This window comes from Chaetodon trifascialis, chromosome 3 (genome assembly GCF_039877785.1).
Source record: "Chaetodon trifascialis isolate fChaTrf1 chromosome 3, fChaTrf1.hap1, whole genome shotgun sequence".
Taxonomy (NCBI): domain Eukaryota; kingdom Metazoa; phylum Chordata; class Actinopteri; order Chaetodontiformes; family Chaetodontidae; genus Chaetodon; species Chaetodon trifascialis.
In genome coordinates, this window is record NC_092058.1 from 32,506,175 (window position 1) to 32,519,551 (window position 13,377).

The 13,377-nt window shown below is 39.0% G+C and overlaps 1 protein-coding gene across 1 annotated transcript; it reads left to right on the top strand.

Moving 5' to 3' along the window:
* The first annotated feature begins 4,401 nt into the window (after positions 1-4,401).
* Positions 4,402-7,354, top strand: LOC139328749 (acidic mammalian chitinase-like). Its single transcript, XM_070958741.1, is given in 12 exon segments — positions 4,402-4,426; positions 4,553-4,579; positions 4,701-4,905; positions 5,076-5,095; positions 5,098-5,125; positions 5,324-5,489; positions 5,573-5,697; positions 5,824-5,947; positions 6,251-6,433; positions 6,508-6,624; positions 6,747-6,879; positions 7,062-7,354. Coding segments are annotated over 12 exon segments (1,446 nt in total).
* Positions 7,355-13,377: the final 6,023 nt, after the last annotated feature.

A 13,377-nucleotide genomic window follows, 5' to 3' on the forward strand; every position in this document is an offset into this window, starting at 1 on the left:
GCAGACTCTATTTCCTGAGGAGGCTCAGATCATTCAATGTGTGCAGCAAGATGTTGGAGATCTTCTATCAGTCTGTTGTTGCCAGTGCACTCTTCTTTGCTGCAGACTAGACACTTTTGAGGAGGTGGTGGACAGGAGGACACTGGACAGACTGTTATCCATCATGGATAACCCTGAACATCCTCTTCACCACCCCGTGGACAGACAGCGGAGCTCCTTCTCCAATAGACTGCTCCAGCTCTGCTGTCACAAGGACCGCTTCAGGAAATCATTCCTGCCACAAGCATCACACTGTACAATAGCAATTTAAACAGTTCATCCATCAACCTCACAAACACCAATATTTTACATATTATCTGCACTACTGCAATATTGCACATACAGTCCACGGTTTACATTTATTTATCATCCAAAACTGCACAATTTTTTTTTGCTTTTTGCTTAATTTTTTTTTTTTTGCTATTTTTTACTTGTAAATACTGTCTATATATTTATTTCTATTGTATTTTCTATTATATTATTATAATATTATATAATATCGTCGCTGTCCGATAAAAAACACGTATCTCCACTTTTAACAATTTTGACTTTCCATTGGCTAAGGAATATTCACATTCTCCCCCAGCAACAGGTAGCATTGTGGATCCAAGTGACCAATGGAAAGACGTTTTATTACATCATATATTTAACACGTATCTCCATTGGGTGTCAGAAGTGTCCATCAATGCGCGTATCTCCCGCCTCTGGCGTTGCCTGTATATCAGATGATTTGTCATGTCCGTAAACACAGACTGTATACCGTCAGTACTTGGCAGACTTATTATAGCATCTAACACTAGGCTAATGTTGTCCTTGCATCGAGCGATGCCGTTCAAAAACTTTTCATAACCATGACAGTGTTTTTTACGTTAGATTACTGACCGAGATGTATTCATTGACATCTGATGTGTCTGTTATGTGCACTGTTTTCTCCTTTTCAGGCTAGACATGTCTCTCACGTTAGAGGAGCTATGTGCAATAGCAAAAGTAAAATACAGTAGAGCAGTTGAGGCAGAGAGGAGGGTCAGTATGTATTCTACATTATAATACATATTATATAATGATATATTTAGTTTAACTTAGTTATATTTTTATTTTTATTCCTGCTTACATTTTTTTGTCACTTGTTACTTGTTGCCTTTTTCTAAATACTGTGTATACATTCTATGTTTGCCTGTATGTTAATGCTACTGCACAAAATAATTCCCCACATTGGGATCAATAAAGAAGCAGTCTAAGTGTAAGTCTAACTAAGTGTAAGGTATGTATGCCCTGACTTCCACCCCAGTAACTGAGGCCACTTTGATATACTTCCTTATTACAAATGTGAATACTTGAGCAATCCCCCTTATTTATCTAGGCCTTGGTTACCATGGTAACTGAGTCAGGGAGAGACTTCCTGTCTACCATCTCATAGAATGATCCAGAAGTGTTGTGTAAATGCGTGACTGTCTGTGGTCTCTGTGTTGCCTGTGGAAAATTCCTTCACAGTAAGTGTCTGTGATCCATATTCTATCACTCTCACTGCTCCTCTTTGATGCTGATACAAGACAGCCCCACGACCTTTGTCAGATACACTGACATGTAACACACATGGCTGCATGTCAATAATAAACACTTGAGATCCAGTGTACAAGACTTTTACATCTCACTTTACTGTCTTTTCCTGTTTTCTTGACAATGGGGCAGGTAGCATAACAGCATGATTCAACTTACCATTGGAAACTTCTGTTTTGCAAGCACTGGTAGTGGTATCTTTTCTGACAGCTGATAGCCCAATGATGACTACAGCCACACTTGTATTAGTGTACATTTTCTGTCTGGACTGACCATGTGCATTCAACAACATTCATTCATTCAACAACAGTAATAACATTCATAATAACAATAATATTGTTAATCATAATCAGTATCATCAAGGTTACACAATGATTAGTCAGCTTTCAAACATCAAAAAGAAAAGATGAACAGGGAGTAGCTGTAAACAGCTGTAGTTTTATGTCTTTATGAGGCAGGAGCTGCTACTGCAGCAGCAGTAGTAGTAAGACAAGAACTTCTCTTCTTCTCTCTTAAGTGAACATTATGAAACCATTTTGAAAAATACAAAACAATATCAAATATGTTACAGTATATACATAAGTAACTATGTTATCAACAGAAAAGTGAATCATTTGTTTGTGTTCCAATGTGTTATCAGCAAAACAACTATTTGAAAAGAGCCATTCATTGTGATAACCATCACATAACCAAACAATAAAACAGTTGCTCATGTCTGCTGGATATGTAAGTAGGCAAATGTTTTGGCAACAAATATTAACAATATGTGTTGTGTTTGCAGCTTGTTTTGTTGCCTCCTAGACCCTAGAAATTTAATTGCTGTGGAACTCTAAGAATCATTTCAAAAATGTGCTCCTCTTCTTTTTGATGCACATTTGTATGCTTCTACAAAAGTATGAATGGATTGTAACACCATGGCATGTTCTGCATAATACATATTTTCCCTATACCAACATGGTGTGAAAATGATGATGCCATGCACCAGTCCAGTACTATATGAATCTGAATTAGTACTTTACAGAGCTTTTTACACATCTCATTATGTGATCCAGTTGCAGTCTTTGTTAATGCATATATACAACTGCATCAGCTCTTTGTAAACATCAGAGAATATCAAAGCACAAATAGCAGACGTGCACAAGAATTTGGGTCTTGGATCATTTCAAACAAGTGAGGCAACATTGTCCTTGAACAGCTCATTGACATTATTGAGGCATGTTATTGTGGCAACAATCAATAACATCTGCTAACAATTGACTAAAACATGGAAAAATAGCTTGATTTGTGGTTTGCTCACAGTCTTCAGGAGGTCACAGTAACAGGTTAGAAATGTATTGATTTAGTTTTTGCTTTACTGTCCATTGCATTTGTTATGACTTGGTGTTGTGGAGCAAGGAAAAATTAAGGCGTGAACCCAAAGATGCAGACTTAAACAAAACCAAAGGCTGAGCGGAGAATGTCCAGGAAATTTATTTAACAAAAAGATCAGGCAAACCAAAATCTACTCTACTAGATAAGGCCAGCAAAAATCAACTATCCAAAAACCAAAATGGGAAAAACAAGGACTAGGCCAAAATACTCACAGTGAAACCAGGGACAAGAAAACTGCACACAACAGGGATGATCCCACAAAGACAAAAGAAACACACAGACTTAAATAGAGGGGGAACTAAACAGACACAGCTGGACTCAATCACAAATCGCAAAGGAGGGAAACATATAGGAAGTAAAGAGAACTATGACACACAAAGGAAGGCTACCAAAATAAAACAGGAATTCAGGATACCAAAGTAAAACAGGATCCTAACAGCATTTTCCTAGTAAAATGACTTTTAAATTGTTTCATTTGGTGCAAATTTTCTCTTCGACTGAACAGTCCTGAGCAGCTTGAGTCAAAGTCATGTAATGATCTTAATGGAGTCTGCAGAAATACAGAACCATATACCATGGATTATCACAATCTGTCTTAAGTAACATCAGGCCTGAACTGATGTTATTTATCTTACCCTTTTCTGTATGTGCAATGTACTATCATACACATATCATTATTGCCCACCTCCTTCTCATGATATGCGAGGAGAACTGATATCGGCTACTCCACAGAGGTGGGATGTATATAAGAAGCTGGAAAACTAGTACACATTGGTTCCTTCTGAGATCCCAAGGTAAGCTTGCACTGGAAATTCAGCAGTATCACTTCTTTTCTTCTCTTCTCTTGTGTTTCTGAGAGCTACTTCAGTGTAGACTTTAGATATTTAGCTCCAGTTTAGCATGATTCCATTTCCTCTGGGTTTTCTTTTCTTCCAGATGTTGTTGCACCTGCAAACCGGGGCTTATAGACTGTGCTTACAGTGAAAATGCACTTAAAGTCCACAAAATTCAATTCAAGATATTAATCAATAAGATGTTTCTTCTCTCATGATGAAATTATGTTTTTTAGAAATACGTACATCTGAAATTCATGTTATTGGAAGTGGAACAGTGGAACATCCACATTCATGTGTGAAATCTGTAAGGTAACTGAAATAACTTGATATTGTTTGATTTAAATGAGAACAACAAGCTCTGAAGATTCCAAAGAAACAATGATGGTTCAAGTCATTGTTGAAGCACCGCCTTAAAATTGTTTCATAGGTCTTGTGCTTTGAGTTCATAATAGTTCGTGTCAAGTTATACATTAGAATAATTTCATAATTCCAATGAATATGTAATCATATTAATTTTTAATATCTGTTTTTTTCATGACATATCAATCTATTTATTTTAGAAAAAAAAGAAGTTAAAGTTGTGAGCTTTGAAATCAAGATGACCAAGCTCATAATACTGGCAGGTAAACAGTCATCAGGATTCAGTGCTTTACATCACCATGATGCACATGATAACATGATACAAGCCTTGTATTTTCATGCTATCCTTCCAAAATATAAAGCATTCATCTCTAAATCTCTCTTTTTAGGCTTGTGCCTGGTAATGTGCCACCTGAGTAAGTTAATCTTGAGTATTATACTTATGACATGGTCATGCAACCAGAGTTTCTACAGTGTTTGAAAATAATAGACATTACATGCAATGGTGACCATAGATTTGCTTTCACTTATCTCCAGCAACTGCCTCCCAGATGGTGTGCTATTTCACCAACTGGTCCCAGTACAGACCTGGCACTGGGAAATACATGCCCCAGAACGTGGATCCCTTCCTGTGCACCCATCTGATTTATGCTTTCTCCATCATCAACAACAACAGCGAGCTGGTTACCTATGAATGGAATGATGAGACCCTCTACAAGGCCTTCAATGGCCTAAAGAGCAAGTAAGAACTTGTCTTTTAATGGTATAATATATCTCTGTGAATGACTATAAGTAAAATGTGATGTTTAAAAATCCCAATTTTAGCTATGTACACACACTGTGTGATAAACAAGAGTTTGTCAACCCAAATATTCTGAGGTATGCAAATCATAACAAACATATGTTTTAAAGGAACCCAGGTCTGAAAACCTTACTGGTGGATGGAACTTTGGCTCAACTCAGTGAGTATTTCTTCGTTTATCAAATTTATACTTCCTTAAAAACATCTCAAGTGTCAAATATGGAATTAAAGGTTAGTTTACAAAAGGATGATATGGCTTAGATTTAGATAAAGGTAGAAATTTGATATATGCCAAACTCATGATCTTGCATGCATTTCAGGATAATTTTACCCATTATTGTTTAACAAATTTCTTTAGGTTCTCCGTCATGGTGTCCTCTTCAGCCAACCGTCAGAAGTTCATCCAGTCTTCAATCAAATTCCTGAGGACTCATGGATTTGATGGTCTGGATCTGGACTGGGAGTATCCTGGATCTCGTGGAAGTCCCCCAGAGGACAAGAAGAGGTTCACTCTGCTCTGCAAGGTGGGTCAAGATCTGTTCACTTCGGAAAAATTGTATTGATAACACTATTTTTTAGAAAGTGCCTCCGTATTCTTCATTTGCAGGAACTTGTTGAAGCCTATGCAGCTGAGGCCAAGGCCACCAACAAGTCTCAGCTCATGCTGACTGCTGCAACGTCTGCTGGAAAGGGAACCATCGATGCAGGATATGAGATTGCTGAGATAGCCAAGTACTGCAGATTTTTTAGTTTTATTAGTTTTTTGGAAATGCTGATTTTTTTTAAATCAATCTTTGTTTCTGATGAAAAGTTTGACTAAGTAGATTGCCCTAATTAGAATGGCATATGCACTTCCAGGCATCTGGACTTCATCAATGTGATGACTTATGACTTCCACGGAGCTTGGGAGCGATTCACTGGACACAACAGCCCACTGTACCGTGGCTCACAGGACAGCGGTGATCTCATCTATTTCAACACTGTAAGAGACATAGTGGTGCTATTGAGCCTTTAACATTCATGGATGACATTATGAAGTCACAGCCTATGACACATGCCTGTGACTGACAAGCATACAGACAGACAAACCAGTATTTAATTCAGATATATGATGCATTGTTTATGTTTACAGCACAAATGGCACAGGAATACAAATATCCAGTTAATCCAATTCAATCTTCAATTAAATATGACTTTGATTGCCAACAAGAACAGCTGCCACAGAATGCATTAAGAAATACAGTTAATCATGTCTGCATTCTTCATCCCTCCATTTCTATTTCAGGACTTTGCCATGAAATACTGGAGAGACAATGGCACCCCAGTGGAGAAGCTGATGATGGGATTCACTGCTTATGGTCGCACATTCCGTCTGACATCATCAAACACTGGCATTGGAGCCCCAGCTAGTGGCGCTGCATCGGCTGGTCCATACACCCGTGAAGCTGGGTTTTGGTCCTACTATGAGGTAACATCTGAACAAAATGAAATACAGTGGACAATGGAACAATCCAACAACATTTCTCTAATCCTGTCTTTCAGATCTGTACCTTCCTGAAGGGCACCACCATTCAGTGGATTGATGATCAGAAAGTGCCCTATGCCAGCAAGAACAATGAGTGGGTAGGATTTGATACCAGGGAGAGCTATGAGATCAAGGTATGTGGCATATCAATACACTGGCTTTGCAGATAGATAGTTGATCTGCAGTGTAGGTTTCAAGACATACAGGATTAAATTTTCCTTCATTTGCAGTTGACTGATATTTATGAAATCCACAGGTCCAGTACATGAAGGACATGAAGTATGGTGGTGCCTTTGTGTGGGCCTTGGATCTGGATGACTTTAAAGGAGAGTTCTGTTGAACAGGAAGTCATCCTCTGCTGTCCCATCTGCGCAAACTCATAAATGTTGGTAAGTCTTACTTCATCTTTTGTTACTCAATATGGTCCTAGCTTGTCAAGGTAAGACAAGAATATTAAGTTATTGTGGGCAACATTAAGTTTTGGGCAGGTTTTTGGGAACCATTGTGATGCCCTTTACACTAGCCATATGCATCCAAAACTGACCATATAAGGTTGTTCCACCGCTCACAGAGATGCCTCCACTTTCATCAACCACAACCACAACAAAGAAACCTGCTGTTACCACTGCTGTATCAGCCTCCACAATAACCCTTAAACCCAGTGGTACCACCAGTGTTTCATCCACCAAGACCACCATCCCTGTCCCAGGACACAGCTTCTGCAAAGACAAGCCTGATGGCATGTACGCCAACCCGGATGATAGGAGAAGCTTCTACGTGTGTTCAGGCGGACGAACATATCTGACAATGTGTGGAGTCGGCACTGTGTTCGAAGACAGCTGCAAGTGCTATGTTTGGCCCTAAGTGTTAACTGTGGTGGAATGTCTTTTGTTTCATTTGAGAGAACTTTCCATAAAGAATAATAAGACAAACTTGTCTTTGTATTATTTAATAATGAATAAACAGAGGTTTACAGAACACTCAGGTTACAGTGTTAACTAAGTTTCAGCTGAAAGGACAGAGCTCATACACCACAATTTGATATTAAAGGTCTAACCCTGAGCGGCAGGTGGGTCTTGATGGCATGATTTGTGTCAGGAGTGAAAGGGGCTGGACCAGACCTGCCAGCAATGTCCTGCAGTAAACACATAGACACACAAGACCAACAGCAGAGAGACAGACAAGAGACAGAGGGGACAGGAGCATATTAGGCAGAAGAAAGGAGGGAAACTGAATGTTCCATCTACTACCTCAACCAATAGTGTCGCAAAATTATGGTATTTGCTGAATTGGAATTGGAAGCCCTCTTTAACATACAGCATTCATAAACCATATTTTTACTGGCAGGGAAAAAAAAAGAAGTTACTGAAGTAATTTAACAGAGCCTATTATACTGTAGATCAACCTACCACAGTGGCATGATACAGCAGACTACTAATGGAGCTAGGAGCAATCCCTTCTATAATATAATAATAATAATAATAATAATAATAATAATAATAATAATAATAATAATAATACATTTTTAAACAAGATTAACAACAAAACAACAACAACAACAACAACAAAACTTAAATAACATAATATCAAAATACAGACTAATAATAAAATTAAAAAAACAACTGACAAGTGGGATCTAACTAAACATGCAGGTGCATCTGGCATGGCACACATTCCTTACACTTCTGTTCATGCTATTGCATTGATTGACAGTGGTGTCTGTACAGTAAAGTAGCAAGAAACATAGAACAGCAATTTAGAACCAAAAGCTGGGAAGGAAGAAGCATCTACCTTTGCCTGTTTACCTTGTGATCATTGGCAAATGGGAAAATATTTTGCCTCTGCTATTTTCCAGAGTTATAAAAGCCTCTGATATTATAACTGCTGTGCTGTGTTTAGTCTGAGATGCTAGTACACATGAAGTTAGTAAAAATGCAGCTTCCAAAATATAAAAAAAAATCCACAATACAAAAACAGTTTAGCACATTTGTTGGCACATTATGTTCTACTGTGAAACACTGAACATAAACATAACAGTGCTCATTAAAGCTCCCGTAAAAAATCAAACTAAATTGAACAAATATGTTTTATCTAGGGAAAATAAGCAATGACGAATTTGCTGAAGTTATCATGCTGACCTTTCTTTCACTAACATTTAACTTGGATCCTTTCTTATCAGTTGTTTCCCCTATCATTGTTAATGATTTAAAACAAATGTGGGGTCAGGTCTGTGAACTTTTCTTGGCCTCTGATGGGGGGCATGCCAGAAAAAGTTTGAGAACTATCACATTAGACTAAGAATATAACATGGCCCATTTGTATAATAGTACAATAACAGTCACAGTAGGAGTTGTTTGTGTCTGTTTTCAGCATTGCTTTTATTTCTGCCTGAAGACTTTTGCATTTATATTTGGGCAAGTGATAGGGGCGTGTCAGCACCAACACCACAGTATCTGTGTGACACATGATGTTTGTGCCAAAGGAGATGGAGGCAGAATATCTCTCATCATTGCCTGCCAGAAAGTGTTACCTGTTATTCGACTTTCCTCGTCACAATATCACACAGCCCTTCAGCACTTTGTAAACAGCTTGGAACTAGAAATTAGGAGCAATAACAACATCTTCAAATCATTGCTGTTAATGTTATGTAGAAATAGATTTTTGCTGTAAAGGACCACTTTACAACTTCACTAATTACTTTCAAACAATCCATTAAGGTTAAAGCTGATTTTTAAGAAAATGCAAAGGTACTTGATTTGAGGTCACTATAAGACAATTTAAGAATAATATTTCTGATATGAAGAATGCCAAGATAGTTGACTGCAGAAAGAAGCACATAAAAAAAAACAAAAAAAAACAGAAACATTGCAGTATTGCAGCATTGCAGTCACTCAGAATCTCCCACAGTCTGTGGGATAGTTGGTTAGCAACTTTTTTGTAAGGGTAATGTTGAGAGGAAACTGCAGGCAGTAGTTACTGTGGGTGAACGGACAGACAGAGAGGGCATAATTGCTTCTGAGTGCATATCCATTGAGAGAGTAGAAGAATCCTACCCTAAAACTGGACCTGCAATTTTATGCAGCAGCACCTGATGTTATTGGAATTGCATGCAGGCTCTGCCTCAAGGTGATAAAGCTGCACTCTGCCTCATTGCGTATTGAATTTCTGCACCATGATAGGAAGATCGCAAGACAATTTCAAACTCAGTGTTGACAAAAATGGTAAACGGATCTGATATAAGGTCAAATAACAGTGAATGAACTGAAACAAGCCCTCCTGATGCAACACACTGAAATAGCTTTGCTGCCATAAATCAATGTTTACAGTGTTGTGCAAGTTTCACAAGAGGTAACTTACTTCACACACATTAAAATAAGCTAGTTCACATTCATAGTTCACAGTTCGAAATTTTGAACCACTGAACTAACACAACTTCTTCACCGTCATTGCTTTTTGTAAGTTTCAACAGGTTCGTTACTAACAGGTGATAGTATCTTGATTGGGTATGAAAGGGGCATCTTCAAAAGGCTCAGTTGTTCACCACTCAAGCGAGGATGGAGCGAGGTTCACCACTTTGTGAACACATGATTGTATAAAAGAGATTACTACATAAGCTCAGGAACACTTCAGAAAACTGTCACAGCGTCACAACTTTTTTGGAATTGGAATTGTGAATTTACACAATTGGGTGAGCTGCAAAGGCTACAGATCTTCTACAATCTAAGTTACAAGCCTGTCTGCTTATTGTTGAGAAACAAAGGTTTACATAATGCTGTGAGTGTGACTTGGGTGAAGGAAGTAGGAACTTTGGTCTTAACTTTTGTTAATGATTTCTTGTGATCATCACTGACTTGGAGATATTTCCCAAGACTGGCTGGATTTTTCAACTGGATGTCATTTCACAAATTTGATGGTGATGTGACTGATCTTGTTGTTTTACTCTGTTTGAAAATGTGAGATTTTTTCCCATTGGAATTTGTTCTGATTTGTTTATAAAAGTCCTTCAAATATTCATTCATATTCAATTTGTCTGAATTGTTAGTTGTGCTCAGCAGGCCAGCATTGTTTCCCAGGATGGGAAAGTCATGACCTGCCCTATTCTGCCTCTGATAGGCTCATCCTTCATTGGTTGATTTGGTTAGGTTTAAATGTGAGAAGTGAGATTTGTTAGGATTTGGGTAAGAATATCACCGTAAGCCAGTCAGAGACAGAGTATCATTAACACACTCATTAATTGCAAACGGATACGTTCAAAAACATAAACATGTTCAATGAATGTGCTCTTTTAGCATGTTCATGCACAACACTGATTACGATGACCTGGTGGTGTTTGTCTATCTCCAACCTTCTCATTGTTCTGCCTTGCCAAATCAAAAGTATGAAGGAGCATTGCTTATCAATTCAAAAATGTTGAGCAAAAATGTCTTGTCTACATTTCATTTGTATTCAGGATCTGAAACTTTCAAACACAAGCTCTCAGTGGTATCAAAATAAATAGACTCAATGCCTCACTGTGTGCATGTTGGGAGCTGAGTCCACAGATTTAAATATTGATCTCCAGGAGTGTGAGCGGTGTTTCATCCCACAGAGGAAAAGGAAGGATTTACCAAAACTCACCTCTGCACAACAAAGGCTGTGGAAACCATTAATTTTAAATGAAAACTGAATCCCAGACAGCAGCTGCTTAGGTGTCACTTAAACACCATGGGTGACATCAATACAGAAGACTTAGATTGCACTTTGCCATTTTGCCAGTTTGATATAGCAGAGGTTTGAGTCAGAATTAAAACATTTTCAATTCAATTCAATTCCATCCATTTTCTATGCCGTTTATCCCTTTTGGGGTCACGAGGGGGGCTGTCAATGGGCGGGAGGCAGGGTACACCCTGGACCAGTCGCCAGCTGATCGCAAGGCAACATATATACACAAACAACCATTCACACTCACACTCACACCTAGGGGGCACTTAGGGGCAATTTAGAGTCACCAATTAACCTAATGAGCATGTTTTTGGTCTGTGAGAGGAGGCCGGAGTACCCGGAGAGAACCCACACATGCACGGGAAGAACATGCAAACTTCAAACAGAAAGGCCCATCCCGGGAATCAAACTGGCGACCTTCTTGCTGTGAGGCACACGCACTACCTGCTGCGCCACCGTGCAGCCCTCAATTCAATTCCATTCAATTTTATTTGTATAGCGCCAAATCACAACAAAAGTTGTCTCAGGACACTTTCCAAACAGAGCTGGTACAGGCCAACCTCAGGCAGAACCAGGCTCTGGGTGGGCGGCCTCTCGTTGGGTTAGAGAGGGAGAGAGTGAGACAGACAGAGAGAGACAGACAGAAATGCAGTCAGAGAGAGACAGACAGAGACAGAGAGAGAGAGATAGACAGACATGCAGTCACAGTAATAGTGACAGTGGATGTAATAACAGTAGTTGCAGTTGTAAATAACAGTAGTAGCAGTTGTATTTTCTACTTTAAAACAAGATTCTGAAATTGACAGATGGAACAACAACTCTATCTGCACATCATCTGCCATCTTTGCTGCTCATCCATCAACCTTAGCCTAGAGGTAAAACCATAACACTTCAGCATGACATGTTCTTTGTCCTGCCAGCCTGTGTCTGTCAAGCACTGTCAGCAACAGCATATCATCATTACACTGATGGATATTTAAACATGCAGGGGCAGTTTGGCTTTGAGTTTCAAATATGGGTTTCATGTTAAAAATGCTTTAGGTGAAAATCTGGAAGTGAGTCGCTTTAAATTGTGGAAAGAATATGATTGTCCTGAACCAGTGCTTCTGTTAAGGTAGAAAAACATCAGCTGTGAGCAGTTTAGTAGCACCTCACAATACAGTACACAAAGCTTGAGGCCTATATAGTGTAGTATAACAATGAGGTACCAGACAACAGAAACTGAGATACTATATTAATAAGTCATTAAGTAATGATTACTTCATGAAAATCTGTTAGGAGGCATACTGACCACTTTCTTCATGTATCATTTTATATGAACTCTGAACCCACTGCTGAGTGGCACAAACTAGTGACTAGTGATGACTCATTACTAATCATTCATTCCACTTTTTTACTGATTAGTTAGGCTGAATCCCATTTCACCCCTTGGCCCTCCCCCTTGGCCCTACCCCTCCGTTTTGCGCGTTCACGTGAAGGGGTAGGGGTGTCCCAATTCTCATTATGACGGAGGGGTAGGGGGAAGTGGTAGGGCTATGTACCCCTCCAAACGGAGATTTTTCCGAGGCACACTCCAAACGGAGGGGTACGACAGATTTCTCAGAATGCCTTGCAAGACCGGTATTTTCTCCATTAATGAAGTTTTAAAATGTACGAAAACCACTTTATTGTCTATTTTAACGTTGTTTCAATGTGTAGTGGTCATTTTCCTCGTAAAAAAAACCCTTAATAAGTAGTGCCTCATTACTTCGTTGAATGACAAGCACACTGTCAGAAGAAAGGGTGTGGTTATCTACTCAGTATGATGTATCACTTCATTTGAGCGGGCACAAAAAGAGGAACTTCTGCCCACCACGATGCACAACCACACCCAAGTCTACCACTGACTGGCTACAAGATCATCTATCAGGGTAAACTATTTTGCTTGCAGGCTTGTTCACGTTGACACAGATGGTATCCAAAACAGCAGCATGTGCACCACTAGCTGGTGCAGGGTCAGCTACTCAGTAATGGTATGACTGTGGTGCATGCAGAGGATGATACGATGATCCAAGTGATAAAAGTGAATAGACCTCTGCTTCTCTACCAACACACAAAGATGCCTGTAATGCCTGTTGACATATTACACTTAATATCAATAAAATAATGAAGGTTGAGAAGTATTCCTTGTGTTATTTGAATCCTGT